The sequence below is a fragment of the Myotis yumanensis genome, unplaced genomic scaffold (genome assembly GCF_028538775.1).
Source record: "Myotis yumanensis isolate MYYU_CA2020_CCGP unplaced genomic scaffold, mMyoYum1.0.hap1 SCAF_3, whole genome shotgun sequence".
Taxonomy (NCBI): Eukaryota; Metazoa; Chordata; class Mammalia; order Chiroptera; family Vespertilionidae; genus Myotis; species Myotis yumanensis.
In genome coordinates this window covers 2,428,700-2,442,805 of record NW_027223754.1, presented here as the reverse complement: position 1 = coordinate 2,442,805, position 14,106 = coordinate 2,428,700, and the positions used below count along the sequence as shown (strand labels likewise).

General features: G+C 43.4%; 1 protein-coding gene across 1 annotated transcript; it reads left to right on the top strand.

The window, feature by feature from the left end:
- Nucleotides 1–141: 141 nt before the first annotated feature.
- Nucleotides 142–13,070, top strand: LOC139004816 (zinc finger protein 705D-like). The gene is made up of 9 exons (XM_070407354.1): nt 142–328; nt 2,867–3,020; nt 3,997–4,259; nt 4,490–4,559; nt 7,051–7,131; nt 8,826–8,952; nt 10,107–10,202; nt 10,973–11,055; nt 11,520–13,070. The coding sequence occupies exons 5-9, from the start codon at nt 7,120–7,122 to the stop codon at nt 12,165–12,167; spliced, it is 966 nt and encodes a 321-aa protein (XP_070263455.1). The 5' UTR covers nt 142–328; nt 2,867–3,020; nt 3,997–4,259; nt 4,490–4,559; nt 7,051–7,119; the 3' UTR covers nt 12,168–13,070.
- Nucleotides 13,071–14,106: the final 1,036 nt, after the last annotated feature.

Here is a 14,106-nt window from a genome sequence, read left to right as displayed (position 1 = left end):
GCGGGGCGGGGCGGGGCGGGACTGAGGGACGCCAGGCCCCGCCCCCAAGCGCTGCAGATGCAGCTCGCCCTGGCAGGCCCCGCCCCTTCGGCTCGCAGCTTCCTGCCGACCCGGAAGCAGATTCCCCTCTCGAGGGCTCCTTTGGCGGGAGCGAGTTTTGGTATTTCCAGGTCGGGATCGCTCGTGGATACCCCAGCGCCGCGTCCTCCACACCCGCAACCCGGGACCCAGGGACCTGGAGGCAGTGCGCCCGCCCCGCCCGCCCTGCCCTAGCCGCGGGGAGGACGGCCCAGTCGGGGAGCTGCGGGCCCGGCCCGCTCACTTGCAGGTAAAATCGCCCCGCCCCGCCCTGCCTGCCGGGGCCCTTTGCACCGTCTCCTCTCCGCACCGCGCGGCGCCCGCCGCCCCGCAGGCACCGACCTGGGGATCTGCAGCCCGCGGGCCCCCTTGAGGTCCCTTTCCACCCCCGCCAAATCGGGGCGCCTTCCGGGAGCCCACCGCGTCCTGGGCACTTCCGGTTCCTTGGCCCTCAAGCCCCGCCCACCGGCCCAGCTGTCAGGCTTAGTGTTGACAATTCTGTCCCCCTGGGAGTGCGCTTCCTGCGCGGGACCTCCTCATCCCACCGGTGCGCGAGGGTCGGGTGGGCAGCGAGGGAGACCCGGAGGGGCAGGAAGAAGAAGGGAAAGGCAATGGGGGTGGAAGATGCGACCTGGGCAGAGAGACCAGGACCGCAGGCAGGGGAGGAGACAGGCCAGCGGGAGGGGTTTGGCCAGCACCGGGGCAGAAGGAAGGCAGATCCCAGCGTCATTGGAGTTCCGTTGTCAATCAATAGCTTATGTTCCCACTGACATGTATTCTGTCCGGTTCCGATGAGGAGGTTCTGATTGGAAGACACTCCTTGGTGCTGAGCAGACAATTGTACACTATTTCAATGTGTAAGCATGTTGGTGATTTATTTTACATGACCAGTCAAAGCCGAGTTTCATCAATGAGTTCAACATTCAACGTGTTCCTCCCCTTGCATAATCTTTTAAGATAGCTGGCTGTGAACTAAAATTTCCAGCGAGGTCTGTGTCCTCTGTGTCCTGTATCTGAAATCGAGCAAGGATAGGCTGGGTCGTCATGGAATTTTGTGGAAGAGAGCTTATCTGGCTTCTATGTTGCTCAAAGCTGCTAATTAGGTCTGCTAGCAGTCATAATTTGTTGTTGTTGTGGTGGTTAGTCCTCACCCAAGGATATTTTTTCCATTGATTTTTAGAGAGAGTGGAAGGTGGAGGGAGAGACAGAGAGAGAAACATCGATGCAAGAGAAACACATCGATTGGTTGCCACCTGCATGTGTCCAACCAGGGCCAGGGATCCAGCCTGCCACCTAGGTACCTGAATCAAACTCAGAACCCTTTAGTCCACAGGTTGATGCTCTATCCACTGAGCCAGATCAGCTAGGGCTGATAGTTTATGTGATATTCTGGGAAAGAAGAATTAAATACTTGACATCATTGTGATTAAAGCCATGAATGATGGGAGAAGTGGCTCCTGCTCAGTGGTATGAAATTTGAGTTGTACTTTTTAAAATTGTTTATGTTTTTATTGATTTCAGAGAAAGGAAGGGAGAGGGAGAGAGAGATAGAAACATCAATAATGGGAAAGAATCATTGATCAGCTGCCTCCTGCCCGCTCCACACTGGAGATCGAGCCTGCAACTCAGGCATGTGCCCTGACCTGGATTGAACTGTAACCCCCTGGTTCATGGATCACCACTCAACCACTGAGCCACACCAGTGGGTGGGGGCTAAGCTGTACTTTTTAAGGGCAGGGGTGAGAAGGGCAAACCCTGCCACTCTCCCATCCATGCCTGTCCTTCCTGTGAGGACAGTGCTGCTCCTCTCTACTGGCCTCTCCTGCTGACCTCCTTGCCTGCCCCACAGTCACAACTGAGGGTATGTGAAAAGCATCTCCCCAATGAGGAGAGGGCAGATTCTGTGAAGGGAACTTGGAGAAGGAATAAGAATAAGGATCAGGGAGTGGGAGGAAGACAGAGACGCTCAGGAGCAGGAGAAATTTGCTTGGTACATACTTGGCCTTACTAAACTTCTTGCAGTATTTTAAAGTGGAAATAATCACATTTTTTTTACTATTCTTCAAGGGAGGATATCTGTGAAATGCTTAGTGTCAACAGTTGTGGCAAGGAGTTTTTTTAAGTTCATAGTATTTAGTGAGTAATAGAAACTTTATTAAATGATATTAATAGCCTCTTAATAGCATCCAATAGGAGCAAATGTTTGTAGGCCCAGCAGAAACTCTCACTAAACTTCTGTTTTCTTTCAAAAATCTGCATGCTATATGAAAACACATATGCTAATGTAAAAAAAAAAACAACCTCCTCTTGCCTGGACTTTGTCTAGTTACTGTATGACTTTCAAAATGGCTCATTATTTGTTGATTGTACATATTGCTTATTACCAAAAGGATGGTGTAGAATAAGCCATCACTTGAATTTTCTGTGTAATCTACACTCATGTTGTAGCAACTGTCATCCTTTCTCTTTAAAAAAATATTAAATGAATTTTTATTTAGATGTGTTAATTGTTCCAAAATGCTGAAATACAAATGAGTAAAAAATGATCCTATGTAATAAAAGGGTGGTATGCAAATTGTTCCCTTGACCAGGAGTTCTACCAGGGGTCGGGGCCAGCCAGGGGAAGGGAGGGAGTATCCGGCCAGCAGCTGCTAGGGACCGTACCAGTGCACAAACTTCATGCACTGGGCCTCCAATAGAATATAAAAATATATCTGGAAAACAATCTGCCATTCAGAGACAACTCTTATATTGATTCATTTACATGTTTTGTGTGTGTGCCTTACAGGGGATTTGGCCTCTGGGAAGGTGTCTGGACTCAAGGACCATGTCCTGCCCACCAGTCCCCCAAAGCCCCACCTACTACGAACATTAAGACTAAAGCCTTTCCTGGCCCTGTCTTGCTGCACTTTCTGCCTTGTGTTCCACTCTACCACCTTCAGGTGTGTACTTCTGGCATCTCGCTTCTGAGCCTGGGGCTGGTGGTGGGAGCTGGGGCTGTTGTAGGAGCCTGCATTGGCCCCTCCTTGCCCTGTTCCACGCCCGCAGGTCTGTGGAGCAGCATGAGCAGTTCTGTGGTTCTGTAGCACACGTAGAAAATACTGCAAAGGCTCCAGAAGGCTTGGACCTCCTCTCTAGCTTTCTATGCTTGTTCCCTGGGCCTGGGGGAATTTTAATAATTTGTAAGCTGTCCATTACTGAAATTGTTGAATAATTTTAAAATAATGTTCTGCTACAGGCAAAGGATTTCTTGAATATTAACTTTCAATAACTTTTCACTTCTACCTCTTTTATACTTGAGCCTTTTTAATAGCTACTGCATCTTTTTTTCATTGAGTTTAGTTCTCCTTAAATCACATGAATTCATGGCGATTTAGAGAGAAATATATGTCTGGAGCAGGCACTCTGCCTGGCTCAACATGATGACTGTTTGCCACAGTACATTTGGAAAATGTGTGGGAGCTGGCGGAGTTTCCCCACGATCTAAGAAAGTTCATGGCTTCTACATAGTTCATAGTGCTCATCCACACAGTACCTTTCTTGATGCTGCCACTTGGAGGCAAACAGCACAACGGCTCCTATGTGCATTCCTCCCATACACAGGGATGTCCTGTTTCACGTGCATAGGACTTCCCCAGAAAGCCCTCTTTTCATTAGAAGGAAAATTCTAAAGATGAAAAAAGATTTTACATTTAAACCTAAATTTGCCTTGAAATCAAAACCCAACATAATCCCATGGCCAATGCCTTGTTAGTTTTCCTAACTCTTCCTTCCCTCTACTGGGATTATCCATATTCTCTGGGTAACCCCCATCAGTAAACTGTATTATGGAGCATCTTGGGCAGTGAACTGTCCTGGGGAGTGGCTACCTTTTCCCAGTTACCAGATCCTTGCATTAATCTGGTGTTTCTCTTCCAGATCTTATCAAAAGGTCTGTCCTCCCTGTTGAGTGACTCAGAGGAAAATAAGAAAAAATAATGTCCAGAATCGAGACATTTAAACAACTCTTCCGTGCCTCAGACCTCTTCACTCACCCGGGAAGTCCAAGGATTCAAGTCTCCATCCCTGGACAGGCACACGGCGGGCAGGGAGCAGAGTGTGGTATCCACTAGACGCTGCCTGTTTCTGCAATGCTGAAGACTCTCCTCCCTGTGCACTGCAGAGAAGACTCGAATTTCCAGGTGTGGACCAACATCCAGGGGGCAGATGTTCTCGCTGTTCTGAGAGGAGCAGGTGCTGCAAAGCTCAGGGTGGAGCAGGTGTTTGAGGGATATCAGAATTCAGGGCACAGTTGGAGCAGGGAGCATCCAACCACTTTCTGGCCTTGTGGCTACAGAGGGCAGCAGGGTCACAGGTGGAACCTTGTGCTTCCCTGGGTTTTAGAGATGAATGTCGCTTTCCTTCTCTGCAGAGCTTTTCAGCAGGGGAAGATGCTCGCTGAACATTCTGAACCATGGAGATGTTACCTGACACCTTTCAGGGTATGTACGGACCCTCTTGGGAAAATCATGAGGGACTCCTTGGTGTACTTGGGATGGCTGTTCTCACACAGAAGCCACCCCAGGCTCCTAGAGTGGGCAGATGTAATGGATCCGTGGAGCTCTGATATTGTCCAGGGTCCTTATCATCAGTAATTGCACTTCTTGATTCAAGTTGAAGGTGATTAATTTTAGTTCCTTAATTATCAGAACTTTTGGCTGTTGCAGGGAGAGACCCCTGTTATAAGGCATCTCTTCTGGTAACACATGGGACCAGAGTTTTAGTCGTTGCGTATGAGAGGCTAAATGGTTGTGACATCAGTCTGGCTTTAATGAGGGGAGTGGGTAAGAAGATATAAGTTATTACAGCAGTGATCCTCTGTGTTCCAACTGTGAGCACTTCACACTCATTAAACACTTACACACCACCAGCCTGTGGGGAAGCTTGACTGTGTCCCCAGCCTGGGCCCTTCCTCTGCCATCCAGACCAGGAGAAACTTGTTCAACATTTTTTTGGTCTTGGGGCACTAATCTTCCATGATGATGATGAAGGTGATGGTGATGATGGTGATGATGACATTTCTTAAAACATCAACTGCTTATACTTAAAATGAATGTATACTGCATGATTTTTCTTCAAAATCTATTTGTTCTTTTGTATATCTATATCTCCATTTATCTTAAGATCATGTCCTTAGTCTGTCAAATGTTTAATATTTTCAAAAGAGTTAAAGCACATAGTCCATATAGGAAAATCAATAGTGAAGCTAAATCATTTATTCTAGGAAGCCCCAAGCTTTTGAAACTTGTAGGGTTTCACAGTCCTTAATCATTAGCTAAATCTAAAGAGACCTTCGATGCATTGTTTTTCTATTTCTTAATGGTAAAATATGCACACTCTAGATACCTGAGAAATATGCCCTTTGAATATACATTTTAAACACAAGCATTTTTACTTATATGGAGTCAACCTGACTCGGCCTGAATGATATCATAGATCATAGTCCTCTTAAAAATAAAGAGCAGGATAGACCTCGCTTTAGCTTCTCTACAGTACTGCCCATAACAACCAAAATCCGCAAAATAGTGAGGCTTCTGGAAAGAGATGAATAATTGAGGGTATAATCTGTTGATGAAATAATAGACAAATAGATCATTAGAACACAATAGGGAGTCCAGAAATATAGTTCAAACAATACAATGTAGAAAAAATCAATAAGGGGAGTAACAACTGGAAATTCACATACAGAAAAATGAAACTTTGTGCCCAGCTGGTGTGGCTCAGTGATTGAGCATTGACCGTTGAACCAGGAGATCACCATTTGTTTTCCAGGCAGGGCACATGCCTGGGTTTCAGGGTCATTCCCCAGTAGGGGACATGAATCATTGATGTTTCTATTTCTTCCTCTCCCTTCCTCTCTGAAATCAATAAAAAATATATTTTTTAAATTAAACTTTGTTATAGTATTAAAATTTTTGGAATCACTTCTGTTTATGTCACTTGTTTTGTTTTGTTTTGTTTTTCTGAACTTCAGGTACAAATGGGTAAGTTAATGCTGCTTTGTTTATGATATCATTTTCCATGAAATACACCTGATTATTGCTATTTTAGGAGATAATTTAGAGTTTATAAATACTTTCTCTGTGTGTGTCTCACACACTTTTATGGGTACTATTGTACATACATATGCACATAAATATACGTGTGTGCACGCTGAAATACAGGGATACTGCAGCTAATGAGAGTTAATACAGAATAGGATTTCAACTACCGCTTTATGAAAATATGAGTTAGACCAAGTAGATTTCCAGCAATTCTGTATTATCTGGGCTTCTTTGACCTAGAGGACCAAGGCAATACATGCCAGTGCCTCTATGACTCATGTATATCCTCCTGCCACTTTCTGCTGGCAGAGATTTAAAGGACTTGATTGGGATGGGATGGGTGCCATTGAATCCTCCAAATGGAATAAGTTGTTGAATTGATAACTCTATCAAAAAACACATTCTTAGTTGCTTGGGTACTTGAGCAGGAGGAAATGAGGGTCCAGAGGATTACTTGGAGGTTGGAGAATCCCTGCTAGTGCATAAGGCAGTACTGACACCTGAGAAATTCCACAGTGCTTACCTGCAGGTGGATACCAATGTCTGCATATGGTGTGAGTCAGGGATTACTATACTTGGAAATCAGGGAGGGAATTGAATAGCTGAATGCCATGGCCTAAGTAGCATACAAACCTCAGTACATTTGATATTCTTATCCATAAAGTTTCTGTATTTCTTTGCTTTTTATTATCAACTGTACTCACAGTCTTCATTCTTGTGGCCCTAGGGGAGGAGGAGAGTCCTCTACATTTCTTGAAGACTCGCTGCCTGTTTGTTGGTTAGGCTGGGAGTAGGGAACACACCCAGCTGAACACTGGAGTTTCATGACAGGAGGGTCTGGATATTGTGCATAAGATTGGAGTCTCATGGCTTCTTTCTCTATCCTCAGCTTTGCCTGTGTCCTTTTGTCTGTGAGTGAAAACCCAGAGAAAGATACCTGGCAACTGAGTCACTGACCATGCAGCCGCTGGTGAGTAGGAATGCCTCTTTCTATTGAAATCACACTGCTGTTGACATCAGTGGGCAGATTTCTCCTACTTCATCACTGTCCTAAGCAATCAGGAGGTAGTCAGAGATCTGAGCTCCAATGAAATTTCCCCAGGACTCTGAGTTGGCTATAATGGGTCAGGCACCTCCCAATGACTAACATTCTTCCTAACATCATACTGATTTATTCCAGCAGGTTGTACATGTGCCGAAGAGATGAGAGAAGCTTTCTCTAATTCAGTGCATGGCCTCACTGGGAAATAATGAACTCCTTAATCATGCTATTGATTACAGAGGTGGGTGGGTGTGTGAATAGAGATGAATGAGGGGTAGAACTGGGGAGGCAGTGGTTTCATCAGGGAGGCCAGTCATTGAATGTTACAGGTGCTCGGTGAGCATGATGAATCATTCATTTATTTTTTCCATGTTAAATGGAAGGTCTTGCTAGAATATATTTTCACTTTTGAAAAATTCTTAAAAGACACCTAAAATTCTCATGATCATTCTTGTCTCAGTTACACATTTTGTCTTTCTGTAATTGACCTTTCCTTCATACTCAGTAGCTGGAATTCATGTCTATGCACTTTTATGCCTTACCTACAGCTGTGCATGCAGGGCAGGGAGTAGAGCAGAGTCAAATGTAGGACCCTGGAAAATCGTTGGAGAACTAGATAGACCTAAACCAATCCAGGGGCTCTTCTATCCATTAGCTGGAGACAAGTTAAAGCTACAAAGGACACAGTGACAACTGCTGCTTGAGGCCCCAGATAAAGTCAAGGATGGGAGGCCTCATCCCACAGGACGGTCAGGTTAGGACTGTCCTTCAGCACAGCCTCTCAGAGCCCTGGCTTGTGCTGCTGACCATCTGACCTGTTGCTTATTATGAACACCTGAGTCCTATAGCAATAAGACAGCACCTACTGGTACCAAGTTCTGTGTGAAACTTACTCATTTCTGAGGAATGCTGGAGATTGCTTCAAGGATCCTGGACATTTTAGTGAGTTATAGACCAATGGCATGTATTTAATACATGTTTACATAGAAAAGATTAGTTCGTGGAATCTTTCAGAATAGGATTTCAGCTACCACCTTATGAAAATATGAGATGGACCAAGTAGATTTCCAGCAATTCTGTATTATCTGGGCTTCTTTGACCTAGAGGACCAAGGCAGTACATGCCAGTGCCTCTATGACTCATGTATATCCTCCTGCCACTTTCACAACACATTATTAAACCCTTTCATAGACAAGGAGTCTGAGGTTCACGCAGGGGAATGATGTAACTATAGTCATGATTCAACAGTGGCAAATCATAGTTATCGTTTGCCTTAATTAGAAATCTGTAAAATTACTTGACATTAACCAGGAAGTGAGTTTTACTTATAACTTTTTAAGGGTCTGGAAGTAAAAATAAGTTCTGGAAAATTTCAAGGTTATATTACACCATATTTCATATGATTTTCCTTTTTAACAAAGACTTATTAGTTCAGACTATGAATATGTCTGTGATATATCTGAAAGGCAGATGCCAGCTCAGCACTGAGAACCCCAACTTCAGTTTGATCTTGCTATATACCCAGCTCCTCATCCCCTTTCTTAGGTTGCCATCTCTACCCTCCTACTCTGGACATTGGCTGGGGTTACTCTGTCAAAACCAGAATGTCCATGATATTTCAGGAATCAGTGATATTTGAAGATGTAGCTGTTGACTTCACCCAGGAAGAATGGGCCCTGCTGGACGTACACCAGAGAAAGCTGTACAGAGATGTGATGCTAGAGAACATCAGTCACCTGGTTTCCCTGGGTGAGTGTGTCAACTTCTATGTATGTATGTATGTATGTATGTATGTATGTAAATAGGTATTCATTCATTCATTCAACAATTATCTAGAATAGCTTCCACAGCCCACTCCTCTCTCTACCATGATTCTGTCATAGACCTTAAAACTACATGGAATAAAAGTTATCTCTTTTCATTTACTTACACCTAGTTTCTCACCCAACTAGAATGTAATCTTGATCCCAATTTAATGCCTTTCTTACTACTCAATATCTAACACTCAGAACAGAACTGGGAGCTCGATGAATATTTTTGAATGCTTAAATAAATTGATTAAATTTTCTAAATAATTATTCTGTTCTAGTCACTATGCTGAACTTAAGACCGGAGTAGTGAAAATGACAAACTTGATTATTCTTTTGAAACTTACATTTGAAAATAATATTCAAGTCATTTTGGAGACATTTAATTTCCCCATTTTTGAAAAGATGGAAGATTCTGCTTTCTGACTGAATGTGACGGTGGACATCAGCACCCAGAGGTCTTACTACTGTGGACATGTGACTTGGATTTCTTACCTGTTTTCTTTGTTAAAGGCGTTGGTGCCTTTGATGACCTGCAGTGATCTTATTCTTCCTCAGTAGCCTGTCGTGGACTTGATGAGAATGCATTTTTATTAGTACACTAGTGCCCAGTGCACATTGAAAGGAAATTAATTAAAAGGTGGCCAGCAGAGCGGGACTGGACGAGATGGGCCAGACGTGCCCTGGAGCCAGCCTCCTGTGGTCCCTCCCCGGCCGGCCGCACCTGGGACAGCGCCACGGCTCACAGGGCATCTACAGAGTGAGCAGGGTCCCTCCAGCACGTGAGGTCCCTCAATCTGGCCTGTTGGGATCAGGCCAAAACCGGCTCTCCCATCCCCCAGGGGGTCCCGGATTGCGAGAGGGCGGTTCTCAGGTGACACACCCCGGGATCGGGCTCCCTCCTCTCTGTTTTTGGGGTGTGTGACTTGAGAACAATCACTGCGAAGTCACTGCAGCTCGGCAGCTCCTGCATTGAGCATCTGCCCCCTGGTGGTCAGTGTGCATCATACCAGCCAGTCGGACAGTCAGAAGGTCACTTAGCCTTTTATATAGAGAGAGATATCTCAAATCCATATAACTTTCTTTCACAAACAGGGTATCGGATCTGCAAATCAGATGTGACTTTTCAGCTAGAGCAAGGAGAAGAGCTGTGGAGTGAAGGGACTGCGTTTCTCCAAGGCCAGAGTGCAGGTGAGCAGCGGGGGTCAGGCCTTCAATGTGAGGTGATGTCTGCTCAGTGACTGAGTAAGTCCTTAACCAGTGATGGCGAACCTTTTGAGCTTGGCGTGTCAGCATTTTGAAAAACCCTAACTTACCTCTGGTGCTGTGTCACATATAGAAACGTTTTGATATTTGCAACTATAGTAAAACAAAGATTTATATTTTTGATATTTATTTTATATATTTAAATGCCATTTAACAAAGAAAAATCAACCAAAAAAATGAGTTTGCATGTCACCTCTGACACGCGTGTCATAGGTTCACCATCACTGCCTTAGACTATCAAGTGAAGGCTTTGGGAAGTTTGAGTGACATTTTTCAAAGTGTAGATGGACAATGAAGCAAAATTATTCAGATGCTGTCATTATTCCATTCATATATATTTGTAAATTTATATATATATATATATATATATATATATATATATATATATCAGTCACAATTCATGTGTCCTCCTGTCATTGGCTCGAGGGATAAGGATTTTCATATGCTATTGAAGTTAAGCTTTCACATAATAATCTTGTTCTGATCCTTCTCTTTGAAAGTTTTCCCTCTCTTTTGCTACCCAACATCTATTTTATGTTTTTTGTACTTCAATCCTGAAAATCTTTACTAATTGTCAATGCCTTTGGGTGTGTTTCTACTTCCTTAGAGTATTCCCCATCAGAATGCCAATTTTTGAGACGTACTCACATCTTCATTCCCCTAAAGCTATTCTAATTTTTTAAAAATTATTTTAGGCAGGGAAAGTGCCGTTCAAAACGAAGAAATGATAGCCACACAACATACCAGTGGAAAGGACCCATTTACAATCATGCAATTGGTAAGTTTCATGAATGTTCACTCTGGTCATCCAAATTAAAACTTGGCAATTGGATGTTAGTACTTGAGTACGATAGTGTGATTTATGTTAATTTGGGATAAAGCTTTTTCTGAGCCAAAAACTTGGAGTAGTTTCAATGTAGATAAGGAATTAACCTAAGCTCATAACTGTAACCTGAGATATTAATAAAAAGGGCAACTGCATAAATGTTGTTTGTATACCTAGTCTTTGAAACATAATTGAAGTTTTCAAAATTAACCTATAAGCTCTGTAGTTGGGATGCTACAAAAGAGAAAATCTGTGTGTGGAATGGAGTAACACACCATGCATATGTAGGCATCATTGGGAACATTTTAATTGGATATCATCACGGAAAGATTAGTTTATTACTCATATGTAGAGAAATGAATGTATGAACTTATGTGGTCAAATCAATTAACAGCCTTTCATCTTTTTCCCCAAAGCCGAAATTTTACACTCAAGAGGATACCTATGAATATAATGATTTGGGAGATTTCACTCATAGCTCCACAGTGACTCAACATGTGTTAACTCATATGGAAAAGAAACCGTGTATCAGCAAACAATATCAAAAATCCTTTAGTGACCAGTCATATGTTAATCAACAAAAGCAACTTTACACCAGAGTTAAATCATATGAGTGCCATCTATGTGGGAAAACCTTCAGTAATTGCTCTAGCCTTAGAAGACATGAGATGACTCACACTGGAGAGAAACCGTACGAATGCCACATCTGTGGGAATGCCTTTATTCAGAGCTCTGACCTTAGAAAACATAGTCTCACTCATACCGGAGAGAAACCTTATGAATGTCATATATGTGGGAAAGCCTTCAGTCAGTCGTCTAACCTCAGACAGCACCAAAGGACACACACTGGAGAACAACCGTATGAGTGTTGTCAGTGTGGCAAAGCCTTCAGTAAATGTTCTGCCCTGAGACGACATGAGAGAACTCACACAGGAGAGAAACCTTATGGATGTCATCTGTGTGGGAAAGCCTTCAGTCAGTGTTCTGCCCTTAGACGACATGAAGGAACCCACAATGGAGAGAAAATTATGAATGCCTTCAGTAAATATTCTGACCTAAGATGACATGGTATTATAAGTAATGAATATAGAAGAAAACTCAATCATAGTTTTAACATTAAAAAACAGCAAGGACTCACACATTAAGGAAACACTGTCTGTGATCAATGTGGAAGGTCCTGCAGTCATCCTTACTCATCTTTCATGTGCAAATGTAGATGGAAGATAATCCAGTTGTATGGAATCTCTCTGGCAAAGCCTTCAGTCACTCGTCTGACCATAGGTGACATGGGAGAACTCACACTGGAAGTATAAAGAATGCAGAAGTCTGCAGCAACGGCTCTCAGCTTCATACTAGAAAATTCACACGGGGGAGAACCCCTCAGTCTGCAGTCACTGGGAATGCTTTCATTTATAATTCATGGTAAACAATGTGAGCAAACCCCACTTGGGAGAACCCCTAGGTCTGTAGTTGCTATGAACATTTATTCAGCCAAGCTCCAAGCATGGTGTGCACAAGAAAACTCAGTGATGAAATAACCACTAGACCAGTATTTAGGAGACTAAAACCTCTTGAGGAATACCAATAATTTTTCCTTGGGAAATGATTCAGTGAAAACTTATGAGAAGTCCTTTATTCAGAGAGGAATGCTGTGGCTCATATGAGAATTTGGAGAATAGAAAACACGTTCTGTGTCATGAAAGAAGGACAGAGATCACTCATTTATAGTCAGCACTACAGGCCTCATGTTGAGGGGACAGTAGTTCTATACTCAAAGTGGAGAAAGCTTCAGCTGGATTTCATACCTGAAAACTCAGTCTAGGGAAAAAAATAAACCCTCTAGGGATTTGTTTAACATACTACTTAGCACATGATTCATAATTTTGAGGGGGAAAAACTATTCCTGGGGAAAATATGTCATATAAATGCAAGATAGGGTGATCTGAGAATATTAAATGCAAAATTTTGTAAGAAATTAGATTAAACTTTTTCAATAGATTATTGCTATTAAACAATAAACTTGCTGAAAAAAATCTATGTTGATAAAATCCTGGTTTTCTTTTTTTACACAGGTGTAAATGCAGATGTGGGAGTCTGCACACCTTGGCATGTGGGTTAGAGGTTCAGCCTGTCTCTCTGAGTATTCCTTTCTCCCACAGCTGCTTTCATACAGCTCACCATCTTCTGTCTTCATCTGTGTCCTAGTGGTCACAGCAGGGACCTTTGACAGGTTTCTCTGTGCGCTGTGAGCCGGGCCCAGCAGGGCATGGGACAGTGTCATAACTAGTATAAACAGTAACATGGGCTCCAGCCCTGCCCCTGCCCCTGAGCAGCTCTGCCCTTCCAGGCCAAGAATTTTTGCATTATTTCCATGATGTTTCTGATTCCAACTAATTGGGGCAGAAGTTCATCCCACATCTTATTTAGATGAGCCCTGAGTTATGCACTTACTCATTCCCCAAACTGAGCCAGTTCTGTGTGTCCCCACAGCAGCCCAGAAAGAACACTCCAGCAAGATAGAATTACTTTGCCCCAGGGGTTGGGAGTATATTACCCTTCAACCAACCCCAATACTGGACCTGAGCCTCAAGGAGAAATGCTCTCAAGACATAACTGGGATGATTTGTGCTCTTCCAAAACTGGCACAATCCCAAATCATAGCCTGAGACCAGTGAAAGGAGCACTTCTCTGTGTGACATTAATACATCATTATTTTTTAGAAAGCTCCTCAACTGACTCTACAGCTGGAGGGCGGGGGCAGTCAAGTCATGTATGAGGAGATTAGCAATCAGAATTCAACATCTCGGCCCTCTGGCTAGAGAGACATGGGTTGTGATCAGCCAGGGAGACATGGAAGTGTGAACAAGGGTCAAAGAACAAATTTGTGGTGAGAAGTTCAGACTGTGGAGACACACCCCAGGGTTCTAATTTCCACTGTCACAGCCCATGAGACCTTGTAACTGAACCTTTCTGTGACTCAGTTTCTTCATTTCAAAGGTGGAA

What these genes read in the sequence shown, in the direction of transcription:
- LOC139004816 (XM_070407354.1), top strand. An exon ending in TCTCCAAGGCCAGAGTGCAG is followed by an intron (nt 10,203 to 10,972) that starts GTGAGCAGCGGG and finishes AAATTATTTTAG; the next exon opens with GCAGGGAAAGTGCCGTTCAA. An exon ending in CATTTACAATCATGCAATTG is followed by an intron (nt 11,056 to 11,519) that starts GTAAGTTTCATG and finishes TTTTCCCCAAAG; the next exon opens with CCGAAATTTTACACTCAAGA.